This window comes from Anopheles gambiae, chromosome 2 (genome assembly GCF_943734735.2).
Source record: "Anopheles gambiae chromosome 2, idAnoGambNW_F1_1, whole genome shotgun sequence".
In the NCBI taxonomy this organism is placed as follows: Eukaryota; Metazoa; Arthropoda; class Insecta; order Diptera; family Culicidae; genus Anopheles; species Anopheles gambiae.
This window is the reverse complement of record NC_064601.1, coordinates 117,838,975-117,859,878: the sequence shown is the minus strand read 5'-3', so window position 1 is coordinate 117,859,878 and position 20,904 is coordinate 117,838,975. Positions and strand designations below refer to the sequence as shown.

Here is a 20,904-nt window from a genome sequence, read left to right as displayed (position 1 = left end):
GTCAGTCGGTACAGTACAGAGCAGTTGGAAGCAGCAGGTGTACTACTTGTGGTGTAGTAGGCGGTGAAGTTTCGCGCAGCTGTTGCGCGTGAACCAAAGCGCGTTGTTTTCGTTTTCGAATGCACACGTGTTACAAGAAGCAAAAAAAAAAAAAACAAAAACAAAACCATTTAGTGCACAACGTGTTTTCTTTTTCTGCATGGTTGACACGTGACAAGGACAACAGGTAGACACAACAACACGCCTTGGACAAATAGACACTCTAACTATCTTTCCTGTTGTCGTGGAAGTAGAGTTGAAAAGTTTTAGTCAATTTTCTTCCCTAAATGCAAGATGTGACGCAAACGCAAAATGCAACAACACACATAAAAGAAAAGACGCACGGGTGTAGTGCAGATGGAACATACATGCTTTGCTGCTGGGAAGCATTGATAAGTTCGAGATGAAGTTCTCGTTAGCAGAATCGTTAAACAACTTTCACCTCTTTACACACCAATTAACGTCGTACATTTTCAGGATAGAATACGTGTAGTAATGCAATAATAATGCAACACAGGCCAGTAATAGTATTTTAGTACGTAGATTGACGTGCATTTTTCCCGTTCGCGAGTGCTGATTGACACATTAGCTTAGAGCTTAGCTAGATCGCCAGTATAGGGGAAAGCGCACTTAAATTGAGCATTAGCGGTAGCATAGTCTTACAGCAACTAAACACGAAACGAACCGAAACGAAACACTCACATACACTCTCAAAAAAACACAATAGTAGGGTTCTTCAATAAGTTAAACATGGAATGAAGGAAAATCCGGAAGCGAGTACAGAGGAAAACACACAAATATTAGCATCTTCGCTCCCTCCCAACCCCAAACCGGCGATGTTGCACACAAACATCGAAAGAATCAGGATCGATCAAAGGATATTACGATCATGCCAATGATCAATAAAGAGCGTAGGCAGAATGTTGTGCAGGGGGAAAGGAGAGCCAGAGACACATCACCACTTTACAGATTACATGAATGAGATATAGTAAAAAGAGAGAGCGAGAGGGAGAGAGAGAAAGAGAGAGAGAGAGAGAGAGAGAGAGAGAGAAAGAGAAAGAGAGAGTGGAAGGGAAACACGGATGAATGGCGGAAAAGGAAGTCACTAAAGTGGGGATGAACACACGCTATTGAGAGATGATGACGGCGCAGCAAAGAATGTGAAGATCATAAACTAACACACGCTTGTCAACAACTGGCACGTTACAATAGAAAAAACATGCATGGAAAAAGGATGAAACATCGTAAATAAATCTGGAGAAATGGAACAACAGTGCAGTTCAATATTTTCCATCGGCGAGATCTAAACAATGAAAGAATGGTGCTAATCTTATCATTATCAATATCCGAACTCATTTGTACCGATCCTTTGCGATCTTCACTTTTGCGCTGTGCAGGACTTGCGGAGTATTTGTCAGAAATGATGGATTTAGTTCCAGTCAATGTCAGTCGCAAGCGAAGAGCGTAGCGTGTCCGATTTGTTAAACCATGTGAACTATGATTGTACTGCTCCGGCTACCGGTAGTCATAGATACCTACTATAAGCGCGATTAGTATGACTTGTAGTAGTGAGTCGATTGACTTGGAAATAGGAACATTTCAAAGCCACAGTAATTGTTTTATTATGTGATATTGTGTTGAGTTAAGTTTTGTGGAATAGATTTAAAGGCCAGACTGCGTCTCATGATGAGTTAGTACTCGAAACGTGTTCGACTATTGTGCAGCAATGACTTCAGTGAGTAACGAATGAAATTTTTTTTTTAATACAAATTAAAATAACCGAGTCAGACAATGGCGCCGGATCGTTCAAATGGGATCAGTGTTGACAACATGTGTAGAACCTTGCTCAGCTAGTGTTAATTACGGTATTTATTTTTAATATAAATTCATCAACCAAATTAGCGCTCCGAAACGAGGAGTTCTGCTGCTGCAATGGCACCGAGACAGTTGCAACACTGCTGTAACGGTGAACACACGCACAGCCACACACACACGCACACACACACACACACGTACAGAGCACTCCGTTCTGCTGCGCTGGTTGGCCGCCTGGCCCCATAAATGGTGCCGCTGTACGGGGCACAGCACGGCCCAACACTCTGGCACCGGTGGAGCATCCTAATACATCCTGAGATCATCTCTGGCTGGAGTCGAGGGCTCTCCCTGGAACCTTGGCAAGACTCCGACGACCTTTCCCCGGTTGGCGGTACAGCCGTTGGTGTTGGAAAGTTGTGTTCAATTGGACAAGGCCCACCAACTTCCGAAGGGTTCCGAAGGGCTCCTACACCGCTCTTTTCGTTTCAGTCCCGTTCAGTTCGACGAGGACGAGGAGAAGAAGGAGGAAGAACCTTCAGTCGCGCTTAGTCGACGTCCTCCTATCGATGCTGCCTGTTGAGGCTTCCTCGTGCGACTCAGTATCGACGGAATATCACAGATGTTGTAAGCCAATGGTTTGGAACAGGTTCGTGCGGCGGAGCGCTGCCCTGCAAGAGCGCAAATCACCCCTTGGCGATGTACCACGGGCAATCGAGTGACAGCTGCCGTTCGCCATCTGTACGATAGGATAACAATTAAACATAGAGAGTGGATTAGTTGCGAGTTGGGGTGAATGGGAACAGGTGCGCATTTATATCGAAGAGTTGTAGAAAAACTTTTAGCAATAGCAAAGAAACATGCTCTCTTTATTGCTATTGAGAGTCAACCTCAATAACACCGCGCTCGCACTTGAAGAAACTTTTTCATTGGCCCAAACATTACGCCCCAAATCAAGGCCTACTGTGAGTAGAGACACACACTTACCAAGGCTGTTGTAGTCCCTCGCCAATAGCGTTAATATTAGAGGCGGCAACATTGCTCCCACTGCTCAAGATGGTCGCCAGTGGTTGCCTGGATGCTGCTGCTGCTGGATGCGCCGGTACAGTATCGATTGATTCCACCATGTATCCAACTTGCTGTTGTTGCTGCTGCTGCTGCTGCTGATGCTGCTGGAGCACCGCCAACGAGTCGAAGCTGTTGACCGCGGGATGCGAATCGAGTGCATTTTGCAGCTCGCAGATGTAGTCGATAACGTTTTGGATAACCTCGAGCTTGGACAGTTTGCGGTTTTTCGGCATGAACGGAACCAGCTCCCGCAGCTTCGACAGATACAGCTTGATTTCATCGTTTTCACCATCTCGGTGGCGCTGCACTCGACCCGTCGCAATCGCCGGCAGCGATGCACCACCACCATTCTTCGCACACATGGTCGTGATGGCCTTCATATTCGTGATTTTCCACACAGTGCAACACTATTTATTCTGCCACAAAACTGTTCGCTATTCGAACGAATTCACCTCACAACACTCACTGCTACCGCTGGAGCTGAATAGGGCTGACGATGTTGTTACAAAAGCGCTGTGAGAGCAGCGTTGGGCACTACCACACCACCTTTTACTACTAAACTCGAAACACTTTTGCACTTTCGAACGGTGACGTGAGCACACTCTTCTCTGCTGCAGACACCACCGTAAGATGGCTGCGCCCTGAGTTAAAAATCGATTCGAATAACGACGACGACGGCGGCGGCGGACGGATGGACGTGGTAAGCTCGCGTGCGTGCGTGCGTCCCGGAGAAGAGATCAGAGAAGACACAACTGTAAAACGGCTCGGGCCAGAGTGAGAACTGGGAGAACTGCATCTACGCATGATGGTTTCCAGCGGGTACGGACTCGCGAGTCCCGTTCGTGAGTCTGCTCTCTCTCTCTCTCGCACGCACGCACGTATGTGTTACGCAGCAATCGTGCCGTTTCACTCTTCTGCCGTTCGAGGTTATGTTGGTGTGTTCGGGTATGCTCTCGCGCACCGCCGTACGGGTGTGTGCGTGTGCGCTGCATGAAGTTTGTGCCATGGAAGCATTTATGTTGCGGGCAATAATGCTGCACAGCGGAAGCCTGTCGACGGCCCCTCGGCGGGGTAGAAGCGTAGAAAGATAGGCTTGGCTATGATCCATGTATGGCTCAAGTAGCTTCCTACGGATTTTGAGGGCAGAAAAGAATTTAAAAAAAATCCCCGCCAACGCTAACGAAAAAATGTTTTACCTGAAATTAAAATCATAACAGCAACTTTCTGTACATGCTTGTCAACTACACGCATTTTAAGAAGGGTAAAATAGTTTCGAGGTATCAAAACATGATTCGAGGTCAGATGAATTGTTAACAGTTTTACGTACAGCAATATGGGGCTGCTGTAACAAGTTGTAGTATCTCGCTGGCCTGTATTGGCCTACAAACACACACACACGTCTCTCTCACCTTACGATGTGCGCGCTGCTAATCGTTGAACGAGACGAGACCAGGCGCCCACTGATTCTGGGGGTCGTGTTGTGTGTGTATTATTGTTCAGCTGCATTCCTCTGCGTTTGTTTCGATTGTTTTCGATTCATCGCACACAGCATCATCATCGTTAGAAGGAAGCGGGTACGCGCGCAGCTCTGGCTTAACCTGCTGCGACGTCGTCATGTAATGAGGTGGGGGGGAGATCGGGATCGTAGTTTGAAAAGTGGTTTGAGCAGCCGCAAGCAGGCGCCGAAGGTTTATGTTTGTTAGTTAGCGGCGCAGTGGTAAGAAGGTTCCATGGTGTAACGGTTAGCACTCAGGACTCTGAATCCTGCGATCCGAGTTCAAATCTCGGTGGAACCTGCGAGAGGAAATCGATCTTTTTTGTTGTTATGTTTGCGCGTACATTGAGGTTTTTTCTTATGAATTGAATAGCTCACTTGACCATTTAATCAGTTGATGGCAAAGCGTGCCGAGCAACTGGCTAATGCGGTTGCTTAGTTACACACGTATGATGCATCCACGTATGCATTTTTAGTCATTTGTCTGTTCCGTATGACGTTTAGCGAAAGGGATTGAAATAACATTTAAATATTAATGGAATCAACAGCATACTTTTTTCATCTACCCATTTACCTTTTACAAGAGACGTGTATCTTCTTTGCAGACATAAAACATTGATCAACAACAAAAAACGATGCTTCACGCGCGCCCAACGTGGGGCTCGAACCCACGACCCTGAGATTAAGAGTCTCATGCTCTACCGACTGAGCTAGCCGGGCTTGTGTGAAGAGAGCAGATTATTTACAATGGGGCGCCCAGATCGTTTATTTTTAAATTTTCTTCCCTAACCACATTAGTTCACATTACATAAATAGTGTAACGTGATTTGGTTCGGCTCTTCCTTCGTCGTATCTAATTGTGTGACCATTTTAGCGCATCTTAGAACATTGAATAAAACAAAAAAAAAAAAAACACACACGTAAAACCCCTTTAAGTTGGCCATTACTTTACTTTACAGGGCTGTGATTGCCACAACTCGTATCACATTGGTGGTTTCACTTAGGTTTCGTGTGTTTTTTGTGTTGTTGTGCCGTTGCATTGTTTCCTGCTGTGCCATTTCCCGTCCCGGGCTCGGCAGCAGCAGCAGCAGCTTCTTTCGATTCCCACGTTTGGAAGCGGTGCGAAATTTGTGCAGCTGCAAGCGTTCCTGTGGGAATCCCTTTGCTTTTTTTCGAAGCCCTTCTCCCTCTCTTTCTCACACTCTCTACCATCACTCGGAGGAGAGTTTTTAAGCACTGCGTGTGGGAAATGCAGGGGACGGGCGGGCGCACACAACACACATCTCTCACAAACCGTGTGCATGTGGCCGCTGAACCCCTGGCCGCACACTGTAACTTAACTCCTTGCATGGGTCGACTGTGGTGCGACTTGGGGGCCGCGCCGTCGTCGTCGTCGTCGTGGGTGATGATGGTGGCCCTTCCTTTTATCTAGACAGCGAAGACACGTGTTCGTATTTACGCACGTGTGCTGATTATCGATTTCCGTTCCAAGATACGCAGCATGAGCGTAATGCCAGCGCAAAGGCCGGAGCGGAGCCCTAAACTTCATTAAATTTCGGTACAATTGCATGACCAAGGGCCACCATAAAAAGCCATATTTACAAAGTTCTTATTGTTCGTTCGCTCTTGTTAAATATGGGCAACCAAGCATTACTTGCATCCATAACTAAAAGAATCAAGCGCATACATGTATAATGAAAATATTTTAGGTGCGATGATGATGGTGGTACCCGCGCGGGTCTGTGGTGGTGATTGAATGATTTTTCGTCTTTCTTCATCCCACCTACTACCCCATGGTGGCCAAAAGCAAAACACATCGCTCGCATGATGTGTTTGTTCTACTACAGCCATGGCAAACACCTCACAGGAATGTGCAGCCGATCGTGTGTCCATCCCGTCCAACGTGATGCTTAGGGATGGCCAGCAGCGAGCAAGCGAACGCGCGAGAGTCGCCCAGAAAGTGGTCAAACAGGTTTTGAGTGCAAGAAACGCGAGATGATCTCGACCGCATACGCAAACACCGGGAAGAAATCACCGTCAATCTGGCGCCCGCGGGAGACTTCGGGGTCGGCGAATGATGCCGTAACGGAGAAGCAATCCCTCGGTCATTGTAACTGGACGTGTGGGGCCAAACCATAGCACGCACACACCACCACAGCACACCGAAACACTCCGACCGAGCGTGTACCGAGCTTACTACCACCCTTGCTGCTGCCCTAAGCGCCCGCGCGCGCGGTGTGACGACCTTTGGTAGTGGTGACCATGAAGTTGGCGGCGGCCGGTTTTGTGGCTACGGCAGCGCTGCTGCTGGTGCTGTGTATCACCGTAGCAGAAGGACAAGGAACCACCGGCACTGGAACCATCGGGACGAACGGTGGTCCCGATCTGAGCTTTGGCGATGCCGACTTTTCCGTGCAGTACTTCAAGCAGTCGTTCAACGCTTCCAGCAACTCGGTCGTGTCGCCGCTGGCTGTCCGGCTGGCCTTCTCGGCCCTGTATCAGGTGACGGACAGTGGTACCCGTGAAGCCGTACAGCGTGCCTTCTATCTGCCCTCGGCCGTATCGGACGCCCGGGCGAATGCCGAGCAGTTGGTGAGCGATCTGGAGCAGAGCCGCTTCCTGAACGTCTCGTTCGCCCTGCTACAGTCCGAGGGACAGCTATCGCAGGAGCTGGAAGATGCGGCAAGGGCCATTTTTCGCGTGAAACCTCGCACCGTGGTGTTTGCCAATCGACGGGCGGTGGTGGAGGACGTCAACGAATGGGCGGTGCAGGTCACCGGGGGACGCATCCGCGACTATCTGGCCGAATCGGACATTGACGTGAACGCGGAGCTGATGCTGCTGAACGCGCTGCACATGCGGGCCGACTGGGCGCAGAAGTTTGCGATGGAGCAAACCGTCGGCCAAACGTTCCAGTTCCGCAACGGACCGGCATCGGTGGAGATGATGAGCGTCGCGCTGGAGGTGCTGTACTACGCCCAGCCCAAGTTCCACGCCGTCCAGCTGCCGTACAGTGAGGAGAGTGATCTTACCATGTGGATCCTGTTGCCCCACCGGGACGGTACGTTCGAGGAGCTGTTCGAGCTGCTGTCGGCCGAACTGCTGGACGAGCTGGAAACGTCGGTCGCGCCGAAGATGGTGGATCTGTGGCTACCGAAGTTCACCATCGAAGACAGCCATGATGCGCGGGACGTGCTAAAGCGCATGGGCCACGAAACGCTGTTCGATCGGGAAGGGTTTGCGGTCTTCCGGGACCACAAATCGATGCTGGGAGCGCTGAAGCAAAGCACCTTTGTGCAGGTGGACGAAAACGGAACCGAAGCGGCGGCCGTTACGTGTAAGTTTTATATTTAAAAAAACATCACACCATCGAAATTACATCTGCTAACTGATCCGTTATTTTTTTCAACCCTTTTCAAAACAGCCGTTGGGACGAAATTCCGTGTCCGCAATACACAGTTTCGGGTGGATCGGCCGTTCATATTCATCATCAAGAAGCTGTCGATCGACACGATCCTGTTCGTGGGACACTATTCTAACCACAACTAGCTATTCCGTGGGGGAGAGGACGGGTGATGATGGGCCAGTAGTCTTCCGCCAAATCCGGAAGTGGATACATAAAGTAATGATACAGTTTTAATGATCAACAAAAAAAAACAAAAACATAAACTTCACATTCGTGTGAGACATTGCTTGCAGGTGCTTGTGTCGCGAGACTCACGTCCCAAGAGTCAATTGAGAAAGAAAATAGAACCGTAACGATTAAGGGACGCGAATAAAAAAAACGCGCAGTAAACAAACCCCCTGCCCCCGGAATCGATTGCGCACGGTAGGACCTCAGGGGAAATTAAAAAAAAAAGAGAGTAGGAACGAAAAGCAGATGCTAATTGCATTTGCGCTGCGGATGCAACTGGCGCGGCGCACATGCTCTCTCTCTGTGGGCCACGGCGAACCGCTTGCTCTCCCTGTGTTTCCCACCCAGGTCGCACCAGGAGAGCGCCTATCGCTCCTATACCCCCTGGAAATCTATCGTGCAGCCGTCCGCACGGGGTGTGGATTATTATTAGGCCGGGAAGCATGTGGAAGCTCGCTGTTATAGGGGCTGGCGGAAAGTGAATGACATGACGCACATATGGCGCCGCTACCGATATAGGCAGATGAGTCGCGCACCGCACATCTTGTGTTACTCATCAGCAACGCGCAACGGTGGCGCAAGACACACGCGCTCGCTCATTGACTTTTCCGTTTGCCAAGCCATCTACGATTGCTTTTCCGCTCCTGCTCTGCACGGGCGCAAGGAAATGCTGCTGCTGCTGCTGCTACCGAAGTCAAAGACGGCTAGGCAGCGATATTTTTATCCATCGCTGCCCCTAACTGCCGGTGTAGAAAAAAAGGTGACGTTACGTTGCTGCGCTCGCGAACAGCCGCAGCCGTTATGCCGCTTCTTCTATTGGCAATCGCTTTGAACGGCAACCCTCGCGCCACCGTGCCACACACTTCCAGCGACCCTTATCGCATCCAGCCAGCTGACAAAAGCTGAGCCGAGAGCGCTTGGCCGGCTGCAGCAGACAATCCGCCAAAGGTGTAGCAGCAGCACACCGAAACAACGGTTACCACAACAGGGGTGAATGGCTGTAAGGACCACAACACGGGAGGAGCGTTTGTTTCTCACGAGACCACTGTCAGCTGTTCCGGGCAAGCGTTCGGGCAAGGACGGGTGAGCGCGCGCGCGCGCTTATTATTTGTTGACGAAGGCGTTGCTCTCTGCAGCTGATGAAAAACGCCACTCGCCGTGTCGTTACGATCCTTGTGCGGGTCAGCAGCGGGTTGCGCCGCGTTCGCTCCTCGAGATTAGATACCTCGCACCGGAAGGACCGACTCCGTGCGAGAGGACTAGCCCAGGCGAGAGATGGCTTTGATTTGGCAAGACGTGCACAATATGTGTTCTGCAGCAGAAGCCGAATTTCCCTTGCGCGTTTGCAGTTGCCGGCTGGCTGAGAAGAACCGCCAACGGCGGAAGCATTAGTACCAAACACATGTCGCCGATGTCGATGTCCCCTTCGGATTGGCAGACAGGCAGGCAGTACACATGGCCAGCATCTGCCACTGGTAGCAAATGGTTTAGGAATATTTTATTTTCCAAATTAAACTGCACTTTCCCGAGCGATAGGGGGTTAGGGCCCCGTGCACAGGGGCTAGAGTTCCAACCGTTACACGCTGGCCAAACGATTCCATTTTTTTGCCGAGTTTCTCTATTGACATTGATTTTCATCTCTCAATTAGAACTGCGTTGTGTTTGTGTTTGGATGGGATAGATTTAAAAGGCTTCCCGATGCCAAACGGGGTTCGAGTGCGCGCATAATATCGTCGCATAGAGGAAAAGAAACAAAAGGTCAAACGAGTTTTCGAAATGGATGGAAGCGTAACAGCAACGGCCGAAACACGGGTGGCACCTGTTTTACGCGCTTTGCTGGCGTATTGTTTCTTTCCTCGGGTAACAACTCTCATGGGAACCGCTCTGTTACAGGGGGGAGAAAAACGTAAAAAATATGCACCACTTATCTTGCAGCTCGATCGCTACATTTCCATGTTCATGGCCACCCAGCTGTGCCGTGGCAGGGGTGTCTTTCTTACACCCCTTGTGGCTTACACCACCGGGACCCTTAAGACAATTACAATCAAAAGACACCGTCCGGTGGACATGGTTGGTGGCATTTGTTGGTGAATTTGCATTTACGCACCTTGCCGCCACCCCTGGCTCCGTCTTGGTTGACTAACCTTGCGCGTTTGGTGGCTCCCAAGCCGTCTGTTACGCATTACGCAAACCCCCCTCCCCCACACCTCGACGCATTGAGGTGTCACCGGACAGCCGATCGATCGATGAAGGGGATTTAGTCCATTTCTATTAGATTCTTTTATTGCTCAACTGTACAAACACATCCGTCCCACTCAAAACTGTTCATCGGGATCGATGTATTTGGAAAAGTTGCCCACTTGCAACACATTTCCGTCCATTGTACGGCGTATGAGAAACATAAACGGACGGTTGGCGTGAAACTCAAACTCACTGGGTGTGTCCGGTGGTGCGGGGATGCCGCTGCCGCTCTCGCTCACCGCTAGGTAGCAGTGCTGAATGAACCCATTCAGCCGCGTCCGACCGGAGTCGTGAAATACGTGCAGATCGTCTATTTCAAACACTCCGCCATAGCCCAACTTTCCCAGCGTTTGCTTTGGGTCAGTTTTTTCGCGCACGAAAAACTTTGGCAGTTTTAGATCCGTCCAGCACGACTGCAGCCGCTCATCGATCTGCGCCAGGTGGGCCGGTGTGATGCTGTTCACGATCTGGCGTAGCTCCGTGCCGTCGTACGGTAGCAGCACCAGCATGGACAGTCCGCTGGCTGCATCGAAGGGCATGTCCACCACCTTACAGCGGAGCTCGTTGTGCAGGCAGCGACGAACGAAGGCTGTCGTGTGCATGGTGGACACACGCTGGGTTGGCGCATTTATAAATTGAAACAGCTCCAGCGCCGTATCGGCAGGATTGAACCGAATCGCCAACGGTGTCAGCACGGACACACCGCTGAACAGCATCAGCTTGTGACAGGGAGGCAACGAAAACACATCGCCCTCGCCGATGAAATCTTCAATCTCGGTGTTGGCACGCTGGTAGAAAGAATTAACGGCCAGCGCGGACGGTATGTCATCCGTCAGATCGACCGGCTCGACCGTGGTCTGAAAGGTGCGGTGAAACAGTCGCTCAAACTCACTGTCCAGCCGGAGAGTTTCCTCCACCAGCACGAACGAAAGTGCCTTCAGGTGTTGGCCATCGTGCAGCTGCTGAGCTAGCCGTTGCTGCTGCTCAATGGCTGCATGCACATCTTCCGGCAGCCCGAACGCGACCTGGAAGTCTTCCTGTACTGCAGCACCGGCAAGCGGATAGAACATCGACAGTGCCAACCGCACGTGATACGGCGAGACGGCACAGTTGCACTTCTCATCGTAGCATGCCTGGCGATTGAGTTGAAGCCAAGAGAGTGAGAGTGAGAGAGAATACATTCGAATGTGAGATGGGGTTATGAGATGGAGATTCGCGGAATGGGGCATGGGGATGATGATGATGTCACGCACCTTGAAGTACTCGAGCGTAAATTTGTTGTTCGCCGCTACAATCGCATCATCCGTCGTGGGATCTAAAAGAGTTTGCGAGAATATGGTACAACAAATGAACGGATGTGTTAGACACAGTTGTTCACGAGTTCACTTGCGGAGCCAAACAAAACGGCACCCCAGCAGCTTGGTGCGCGAACGATGGTGCAAAACACCTACCGGGGGGGACATCGATGGCCACAGAAGAGGTCAAGAGCACAGAGAACAACACCATATCGCGCTTCACGAACCAACGCCAGACTCACGACACGAACCGCAGTTCTCGCGTACGCACCATGGTGCGACAGTGTTGCGAAATTCGCTCACCCCAAAAAAGCGACCGGCCGGCACACAACAACATTCGCGCAAACGTTGAGAAGCATTGGTCCGCTCTCGCGAGACAAACGAAAGCAGCAGCAGCATAGCATACTGCGATTCCTACAACAACGCTACGCAACGGTGCCAACTTTCGGATACTTGGGGTTGATGTTGTGTTTGAGCAAAAGGAATGATTCTCCCGCGCATCGTTTGGTGTATGTGTATGTATGTGTGTTTCTCTTATTTCTCTAAAAAATCCAGCACAGTCAACGAGCACACGCTCTGCGCCCATCACACTTCCACTAGATCGTGGGGCCTGTAGAGGTGACCGATGAACAGGAGCTGCTTGGAGGATCGCTTCACCAGGGCAAACAGAAACGAACGTCCCACGTAGAACTGGTAGGCGGCCGGGGCACTGCGCTTGCTGAAGCTGTGCACCGTGGCGACACCACCCGCTTCCGCCGACCGTTCGTGCACGCTGATGGCGGCCCGATGCATCACCCCGTCCAGCGCGGAATCGTGATCGTCGAAGAAGCGCAGCTCGCGCAACCGAAACAGCGCGTCCAGCCCGATCGTGTCGCGCAGGAAGTCGGTCGCATTGAACTCCGTCTTGATCGAGAAGACTGGCACCACAATCCCGGCCCGCTTCATGCTAAAGTGCGCCTGTATCGCGTCAAAGTGCTCCGGCTCGAGCGCCTTCACAATGCGGTCCAGTTCGGCGTCCCGATCGGGCAGCATAATCCACAGGGCCGAATCGCTGCGCGAATGGAACGGCAGCTCGAGCACCTCGATCTCCAGCTCCGGGATGCGGGCGAACCGGAAATCGCCCTCCTTGAACATGGTCGTCGTTTGGTAGAGCTTGTCGATCCAGCCGGTCCGAAAGTCGCGCGCGATCGTGTCCCGCGCATCGAACCCGCTCGCAAACGGTGGCCGGAACGAGCCGGCACTCAGCTGTATCATCTGCAGCTGCTTCGGCACATCGCCGAGGAAGAGCGTGTCCCGGATGAGGCCGTTCGTGCGCATGCTAAGGAAGTGGTTGGCCCGTCGCACGACGCCTTCGCGCTGGGCGAAATCGAAGTACATCAGCACCGTGTCCAGGTCCTCGTGCATGATGTCCCGCATGCGGGCATCCACCTCGCGGAATCCGTTCACGATGATGCGGTTCTTCATGCGAAAGCCCTCCGAACCGCCGGCATCGCTGAGCGTGTAGTGCAGCAGCTTCTGGTTGATGATGAACTCGGTAAAGTTGGCCGGCAGACCGAACACCTCCCGCAACCGGTCACGTGTTGTCCCGGTTGCGATCGAGTACAGCATCGCTATGCTGTTCTGCAGGGTGAACGGTGCGACGACCACGTTCTGCTCCGGCTTGAACGCCGCCTTGTACAGGCTGAGGCTGAAGTTGGTGGTGCTGTACGGGAAGCGCAGCTGCGTCAGGCCGCCCACACCGGAACCGGATTCGGCCAGAACCCACAACAGGAACAGCACAACCGTACCATACCACATGACACTCGGTTCTCGTACGTTCGCACTAGCTCGCACGCCTCACGCTCGACTGCACCAGCCCCGTACCGGATTCCGACTGCAATTCCGCTTAATCCGTGCCCCAAACCCTCACGCAAGAGGACTAGGGCGAGCGAGGGCGAGGGCGAGCGAGGGCGAGGGCGAGCGAGGGCGAGGGCGAGCGAGGGGGAGTTTTAAAAATAATATACACCTCAAAATAGAAACAATTTGACACAATTGATCGGGCGCGGTTTGTTGAGCCAGCGGTACGAGGTACGAGCGAGTATATATGATTATGATGGGTACGGACGACGTCCGCTAGTAGCGTGATGATGACCTCGCCGATGATGCTGTCCGTCCTTTGCCCCCGTTGGGGTGTAGTGTTTATGCTGCACTCACTGCGGAATCACTTTCGGTACATCACTGTCCAGGCAGGGCTGAGGCCACTTTAGATTCGGTCACTTTGGCTTGGTCGGTTGCGCGCAATGCTACCATCAACAATGGTTTGGTTTGGTGTGGTTGTAAAGTTGTTTGGATTATTCAAAGCTGCTCTGCTACACACAGCAGATAAGCCTAGCACAGACGCAATATGAGCGTAGTTGTAGCAGTGACCGGTGGTTACATACACCGACTCACTGCGTGATTGAGTGATTGGATTTAATCGAAGCATCTGATGCAGCCAGACAGCCGACCGTCGTCCGATCTCGATCATTTCCTCTGACGTCGACAGGGCGAAATAGTTCAGCGCATGGTGATCATCATGATCGAAACTTGTCTGATCGTATGTGATCAAAACAGTTTAGAGTTGTATCGAACGAAGCAAAAAACCCCCTTTGTTTATAAAGGTTTCTTCTATTAAGGAGATCCTCAACGATTTGGCGTACTTGTTCATCCATCCTACAACATTATATAAAGGATTGTAATTGTTCAATGACGGGCTTGCCACAACAGGTACAAACACGTTTCTCTGACCCATCCGCCATACTCATCAAGGACCTTAAGTGCTTAATGTGTTGTGTTGTTTTACCATACACTGTCCCTCGTTCCTTTTTTTTTAAACAAAACCCCGGGCTTTTATTATCCTTTCCTGTTAGGCGGCTTCATCATGACGAACGTCCGTCGCTTCATCTTATCTTCCCTTCGGTGCAAACTTATGCAAAAAGGCGTTTCAAAATCACGTTCTCTCCCAGTACGGCCCCGAACCGTGCTATCCCTGTGTACCTGTTTCCCGATCTCGTCAGCGTCGCCTACCTTTCGTCAATGGAATGGAATGGTGGAGGTGCTTCCTTGAGATCGAGGCAGCTTCTTGGGAGGGTTTTTAAAAGATAGCTACGGTGGAAATCGTGGGAACAGGTCGTAAAAGTAACCTTTTTACGGCTCACCGTCACCGGTATATCTACCCGCCGACAACAAACAGGGACAGTGCAGGCAAACAAAAGGCCCTCAGGCCGCCCCTCCGAACAATCCCTTGGCTGTTGCAGGAGCAGGCAATGCATTTATAAGCTGTGCTGTGCTCGACTCACCCCATCAAACCGCCATGATGGCTATGACCTTGCATGACCGGGGGATCCTGTTCTGCCTTTTTCAATCACTTCATCCCGCACACCGAAAGCTTGGAAGGCTTCGGACCCGGCTTGGTCTCTCTGTTCTGCTTTGCGCGCTCCTTCGCATGTTTCCGCGCGGCCTGGGGAGGCGAAGTTGTTAACTTTCTTATGTGTTCAACATCTTCGTGGCTTCACACTTGCTTGTTCTTCATTGCTGCTGCTGCTGCTGCTCCCTCGGCGACGCACACGTGCAGATCATAAAGCCTCGCCTACTATGAGGCCCATTAAAGAGCCCGTCGTCTCCTGAATGATTTTCTTGATCTTTCTTTTCGGATGCTTTATCGCTAAATGTTTTCCCACTGCGCTGCTGCTCAAACACCACTTCCATCCGTCCGGCTGAGGTTGAAGATTCTTTTACGTTTTTTTTTTGTTGCCCTTCTGCCTTGGGCACAGACACTGCTGAAAGAAAGTTTTTGGCTGTCGGCACAACAAGTTCAAGAAATTCTCAGGTGCGCATAGCTCGACGATGCATAACGGTTGTGTATTGCTTTTCCCTTTTTCCCTTTTTTTCTTCCTTGATTGCTAGTTGGAACTTGCCGTGAAGGTTCGTTTTTTCCCATACTTTCAAGCGCTGCTAGTGCTGTTGTTTTCTGTTACAATATTTACATAATGAATGTGATTCGGGAATGCATATCCTGTTTAGACGCTCGCAAAGGTCCACCTTAAGAACACTCTGTTTATTCAACTATCGTTTGTAAGCATCAACCATCCAGCCGAGAAGCGGTTATGAATGTTTGGCATCTTAGTTGCGATAGGCAAAGTAAATATACAATGAACAGATAAACGTAAAGTGTATCGGTAACATCATATCATCACTTACCTAGCGCGTTGCGCTGCACTGCACTAAAAACGCACACATCATCGCATGTCATCTAAATTAAAGGCACGAAACTGATCCGAGTCCGTGGTACGGTGTGTGTGTTTGTATGCTCTGCTGTTTCCTGTTCTTTATTCTTTTTTTGTTTGGTGGGTTTCCATAAAATGAATTTGCAATAAACTGCTACTTATGCATAAATGGAATAACAAAAAGACGCAATTATAAACGATTAAATCTTACACATGATTAGATGAACCATTGATTACTAAGAGAAACACAGATTCCAATGACAGACCAGTAGTAGTAGTAAAGGAGGGGAAAAAGGTATATAGAGAAGAGACGAGAGAATTGTATCATTTACCAAGATTAATATTCTACATTTGATCACACGCATTTTGTGAAGGTGGAGGGGTGGGGGGGGGGGGGGGTAGGTAGGGAGGAGAGGGCCGGCAGCTTAAGCTTATGACTGACTGCGCTCGAAAGGCGTTACCGACGGCGGGCAACGACGGCCGACGCGACTGAGAGGACAGGACAGCGTATATGCGCGTGTGAGTGTGTGTGTGTGTGTGGGGGGGATTTTGTTGTTTTCTTTTTGTTGTAACGCGCTCACAAAGTCGCTACGCCACATCATCACACACCCTCATGTACCTAATAGCTGTCACTATCGTAAAAATTGTTTGCTATTATGTCTAGTGACTCATTTCGCATACTGACTGCGGCAGTCGAGTCGTCGCTAGAGCCATGCTCGAACCCCAGCAAGTAGTCCGGATCGATACTACTGCTGCCCGCTTCCGGGTCCAGGCTGACAACGCTGCCAATTTTGTCTTCCACGTCGCCCCCGTCACCGTGCGCCGCACTGCCACTTCCAGCGGCACCACCGTTGGTCGAGTCGCCCCCCGTCCTGCTTGATTCGCCGGCGCCACCGCCGCTGCCACCGCCGCCACTACCATCGATGCTGCTGCTACCGTCACCATCCTGCGTCCGAATGATGGAGTCAAAGTTGTCCTTGATCTGATTGTTTGCCCCCTTCGAGCCGAGATCCGTGGCCCAGCTAAGGTGCATTAGTGCCAGATCGACGTTGCCCAGCTTTTTGTGAATTTTGCCCATCAGATAGTACACCATCGCTTCCTTTGGCACGATCTGCTTCAGCTCTTCCAGCTCTTTGAGCGCTTCGTGGTAGCGTCCCATCATGAAGAACATCGACCCGCGCTGGAACTTGCACTGCGGATTCTTCGGATCGATTGCGATGGCCGCGTTCAGCGTCCTGATGGCCTGGTCGGTCTTGCGCAGGAAGAACTGCATCACGGCTATGTGCACCATGATGACCGAATTGCGCGGATTGATCTGCAGTGCTCGGCGATAGTGCAGCTCGGCCAGCTCGTGCCGTTCCTGCTTGCAGAATACTGTACCAATGCCGAACCAGGCATTGTAATGGCGCGGGTCGTGCAGCACAGCCAACCGGTACATCGAGAGCGCCTTGTCCAGCTCCTCGGTCATGACCAGCTCGTGTCCGAGCAGGGCATAGCTGTATGCAAACTCTTCGTCAACCTGTATTGCACGGAAGAAGAACTTGATCGCCGTTTCGTGCTCCTTGTGCGCGGAGAAACAGTTGCCCGCCACGCACCACGTTATCGGCGAGGTTTTGTCCTGCGCCATCAGATCCTGCGCCAGCGAGGACAGCACTACATCCTTTTGCAGATGCCACAGATCGGTGCTGTAGATTTCCATGTACTGCAGCCGGTACGGTTCGCGCTCGTGGATGTCGTGGAAAATCTGGACTGCCGACTCGTAGTCGCGCATTTCGTGGTAGGCCAGCGCTATCATGCTCTTCACCCAGCTACTCTCGTAGTGATGCAATGGAACGTTGGAAAAGTGCTCAATGGCTTTCTCGCATTCGTAGTTTTGCAATCGCAGATACCCGTGCCCTAGCTCGCGCAGAAGCGTCATCAGCCCATCGGCGCTTTGTTTCTTCAGCTGCAGCACCTGCGCTGCCATCTTCTGGGCGCTGTTGATGCTGTTGTTCAGCAAGACCTTCTCGTTTAGCAGTGGCGAGGTGCTATCGTCGACCGTGGATGTGATGGTTTCGATCTTTTCCTTCACCGGTGCATCACCACCAGCACCGCACACCGAGGACTTCTTCTCCGGGATGTTTTCCATCAGTGTTGTGACGCTGCTGTTGATTGTCTTCGAAATGCGCTGTTTCGTTCGCCGGGGCGGTGACCGTGGCGCCACGAATTTGTTGTTCAATTGTGGACTTTTGGCGTTCTCTTTGACTGAGTTGCTGTTGCTAAATAGACGCGAGCTGCGCCGCACATTCTGGCCCTGCTGTAGCGCACCGCCGGTCGTGTTGGGTGTGCGCGGTGTAGTGGTCAGTTGATTTCCTGTTTGGCTGAATACGATCGGTTTGGTGTTGGTGCTCTGTTGCTGCAGCAGCTGTATAGCTGCTTGCTGAGGATGGTGCGGCGACTCGTGCTTGCGGTTGATGATGTTGCCCATCGTGCCCAAATTGTTGTGGTGATGACGGCGCATCTTTTTGTTGCTGCTTAACAGCGCTATCTTCCGGTTGGGAGCCACGGCGAGCGGATCGCCTAACGTACCGTCCCCTATCAAGCCTTGGCTTTGCTGCTGCTGCTGCTGCTGCTGTTGCTGCGGCGTTTGTTGCATGCCAGTGGCGAATTGCATAAACTGAGAGCCTTGCTGCTGTATCAGTGCCGTTGGGCCCGTCTGCCCAACCGGTGTGCCCATTTGCACCAGCTGCGGGGAAGGTGTCATGAGAAACGCTATCGGTTCGTTGGGTGTGTGTATGATCGGTAGCACCCCGAAACTGGGCGTCGTAGGGCTTATCGTGGTGAGATACTTAAACTGCTGCTTTCGGAATGGTGTATTGTGTTCCGTGAATACATGTGTTGGCGTCTGATCGCCCGCGCTCAGATTGGCCCCGCCAACGCGTATCGATCCGACCGAATTGTTAATGTACGAGTAGTTCAGGTTCTGTTGCGCGGGAACGTACGGTGCATTGCCAAGCCCCATCCCTGGCGGTGCTCCAGGCGGATGGTGATTGTTCGGTGTGTTAACGTTTTGCGTAAAGCACTGATCAACCGGCGTTGACGGATTATCAATGTTGGCGCCTAGTTGATCCGAGCTATCGTTGCCGCCTGCCGCCGGATCCAACACTGGCCCGCTAGTATGCACACCCGCGCCGCCAAACCACACGATGGAGTTGTAGTGATGTGCCTGGCTTGTTTGGAAGATATCAGTGCTAGTCAGCTGAAATACGCTATCGGGGTCCGGCTTCTCGCCCCGGCTACATAAATCTGCGAACGATTGCCACAGGAAGGGATTCAGCTTGACAGCTCTCCGACTGGCATCGTTCGCGAGCTTGGCTCGTTCAGTCTTTAGGCATATTTTTGAAACCAGCTCCAACGCGAAGCATGCAATATCACCAAACTCCTTCACAATCTCATCCAAATGCCTTTGCCTGAGGTGATCGTCGTTTATCAATGCGTTTTCCGCTTCCGAGTATCTGCAACGGGAGGAAGATGATAATCGACATTAGCAAGCGAACATTACGCGCGGCAATAATGAGTAATTACTTTTTTAAATCAAAGGCGCATTTTGAAAGAAGGAAGCGGCACTGCGTGGAACGAACGCTTTTCTTCGAAAGCAACCAATGGGCCAAATGTTTTTGTCCCGATCGATAGTAACATGTTGCCAGCAGGAAAATACTCTCCTCAGACTCCACTGCAATGGAAAAGAATGGAATGTTATCATGTTCAGTGCCATTCAGTCGCTGTACAAATGTATACTCACCTTCAGCGCAGAGCCTTTCGGCAAGAAACGTGGCATCTTGATAGTGGTAATGGTTCAGGCAGTGCCATATTGCGGCCTGAAATAAGAAAACAACGAACGAATAATGACAACGATGTTTGTTTGTTGTGCAAATATCAGTATTGCGTGTCCAATTATGCTATCGATTGTGAGAGCCTTGCAAAACTTTACTACACTATGGGGGCCACAACAGATATCGATTAGTCCAAACTTATGACGCCGTTCAGCGGGCCGAACAGGGTTATGTATTGCGCGCTCTGCTATTAATAACGAATGATTGATTTTTCACGGAGCGACCGTTCGTTTTGTAATTACTGGGTTTTTTGAGACTTTAATCAATCGTCAGCTATGACAAATTTACCTGCACAGGTTCTTGAACGATCATCACAATTTCACTTTTCTCACTGCTTCTTTCAAGTTCCGTGGGGCTCGTTCAATGTCCGTGGGGTAAGGCTGGATGTTCCTGGTATGCACGAGTATCACACGCCCAGCTTCTTTGGTCTCAAGCCTGTTTCATAGATGTAGCAATAGTAATAGCAGTACCGTCTTGTGTACTGTGCCTAGCACGGCTCTCGGAACATTGCATCCAATGCAGCACTTGCTTGCCTAGACTGGGGTTTCCCGTTTTTGGCCCGTTCCTGTTCCCAGTCCCTGTCTAATCCGGATCCCTGTCTTTTGGATTCGGTCCACTCTTGACGACTTCCTTAGGATGCAGGGGCAAGCTGTGAACGAGCATCGGAAGGGTAAGAGAAAACAAAACAACCGAAAGGCAGTGTTATTAGTGTGTTTCGTTCGTGCGTCTGCAGTTCAATGACGTTCGTACAGCGCTGTAACCAGATTACAACGTCCTTCTGATTATGCTTTTTTTGTAAGCAAACTTTTCATTGAACTCCAAACTGTTCTTCTTATTTTTCCTGTTTGTTGCTTGCTACTCACTCACCAGATAATGCATGTTATTTTCTATTGTTACGCATGGTTGCCACGCTCGCCCGAGCAGAAACACTTAAGCTATGGTGCACTGATAGCCGATATCTATTTGGATAGTATATTTATTTACATTGGCCTTTGATTTGCACTAAAAATGTGTAATTTTTCTCTTCTAGGAAGTAAAACCTCCTCTCGCTTGCCTTTTCGATATCTGTCAAACGTGAAATGACAGCTGGGATGTGCTATGTTTTTCTGGCTCATTGATTCAAATTTGTACGTTTTGGATGTTTTGTTTTATAGTTGATAAGTTACAAAACAAAAGTTAAATAGAACATTTTATTTTTTTTTAT

The 20,904-nt window shown here is 50.7% G+C and overlaps 5 protein-coding genes and 2 non-coding genes across 8 annotated transcripts; 2 read left to right on the top strand and 5 right to left on the bottom strand.

The window, feature by feature from the left end:
• Window positions 1-1,890: 1,890 nt before the first annotated feature.
• LOC3290413 (protein extra-macrochaetae) lies at window positions 1,891-4,708 on the bottom strand. 2 transcript variants are annotated; one of them, XM_061663378.1, is made up of 3 exons: window positions 4,116-4,708; window positions 2,839-4,046; window positions 1,891-2,590 (listed from the first exon to the last, which is right to left on the bottom strand). In XM_061663378.1, coding segments are annotated over exons 2-3 (462 nt in total). In that variant the 5' UTR covers window positions 3,300-4,046; window positions 4,116-4,708; the 3' UTR covers window positions 1,891-2,589. The 2 variants fall into 2 exon arrangements, with proteins under 2 accessions (XP_061519362.1, XP_061519363.1); XM_061663379.1 differs by having other exon boundaries at window positions 4,329-4,466.
• Window positions 4,644-4,715, top strand: Trnaq-cug (transfer RNA glutamine (anticodon CUG)). Its single transcript has one exon. It is a non-coding gene; the product is annotated as a tRNA-Gln (tRNA).
• A 346-nt stretch (window positions 4,716-5,061) lies between these two features.
• Window positions 5,062-5,134, bottom strand: Trnak-cuu (transfer RNA lysine (anticodon CUU)). Its single transcript has one exon. It is a non-coding gene; the product is annotated as a tRNA-Lys (tRNA).
• A 1,298-nt stretch (window positions 5,135-6,432) lies between these two features.
• LOC1269537 (heterochromatin-associated protein MENT) lies at window positions 6,433-8,112 on the top strand. Its single transcript, XM_308179.5, has 2 exons — window positions 6,433-7,751; window positions 7,839-8,112. The coding sequence occupies exons 1-2, from the start codon at window positions 6,677-6,679 to the stop codon at window positions 7,961-7,963; spliced, it is 1,200 nt and encodes a 399-aa protein (XP_308179.5). The 5' UTR covers window positions 6,433-6,676; the 3' UTR covers window positions 7,964-8,112.
• A 2,192-nt stretch (window positions 8,113-10,304) lies between these two features.
• On the bottom strand, window positions 10,305-11,977 carry LOC3290412 (serpin B5). Its single transcript, XM_003435698.2, has 3 exons — window positions 11,741-11,977; window positions 11,543-11,604; window positions 10,305-11,422 (listed from the first exon to the last, which is right to left on the bottom strand). The coding sequence occupies exons 1-3, from the start codon at window positions 11,793-11,795 to the stop codon at window positions 10,364-10,366; spliced, it is 1,176 nt and encodes a 391-aa protein (XP_003435746.2). The 5' UTR covers window positions 11,796-11,977; the 3' UTR covers window positions 10,305-10,363.
• A 110-nt stretch (window positions 11,978-12,087) lies between these two features.
• Window positions 12,088-14,004, bottom strand: LOC1269538 (uncharacterized). The gene has a single exon (XM_308180.3). The coding sequence runs from the start codon at window positions 13,379-13,381 to the stop codon at window positions 12,170-12,172; it is 1,212 nt and encodes a 403-aa protein (XP_308180.3). The 5' UTR covers window positions 13,382-14,004; the 3' UTR covers window positions 12,088-12,169.
• Window positions 14,005-15,899: 1,895 nt separating this feature from the next.
• Window positions 15,900-20,793, bottom strand: LOC1269539 (cell division cycle protein 27 homolog). Its single transcript, XM_061663340.1, has 5 exons — window positions 20,568-20,793; window positions 19,989-20,349; window positions 19,610-19,685; window positions 19,393-19,540; window positions 15,900-19,322 (listed from the first exon to the last, which is right to left on the bottom strand). The coding sequence occupies exons 2-5, from the start codon at window positions 20,010-20,012 to the stop codon at window positions 16,448-16,450; spliced, it is 3,123 nt and encodes a 1,040-aa protein (XP_061519324.1). The 5' UTR covers window positions 20,013-20,349; window positions 20,568-20,793; the 3' UTR covers window positions 15,900-16,447.
• Window positions 20,794-20,904: the final 111 nt, after the last annotated feature.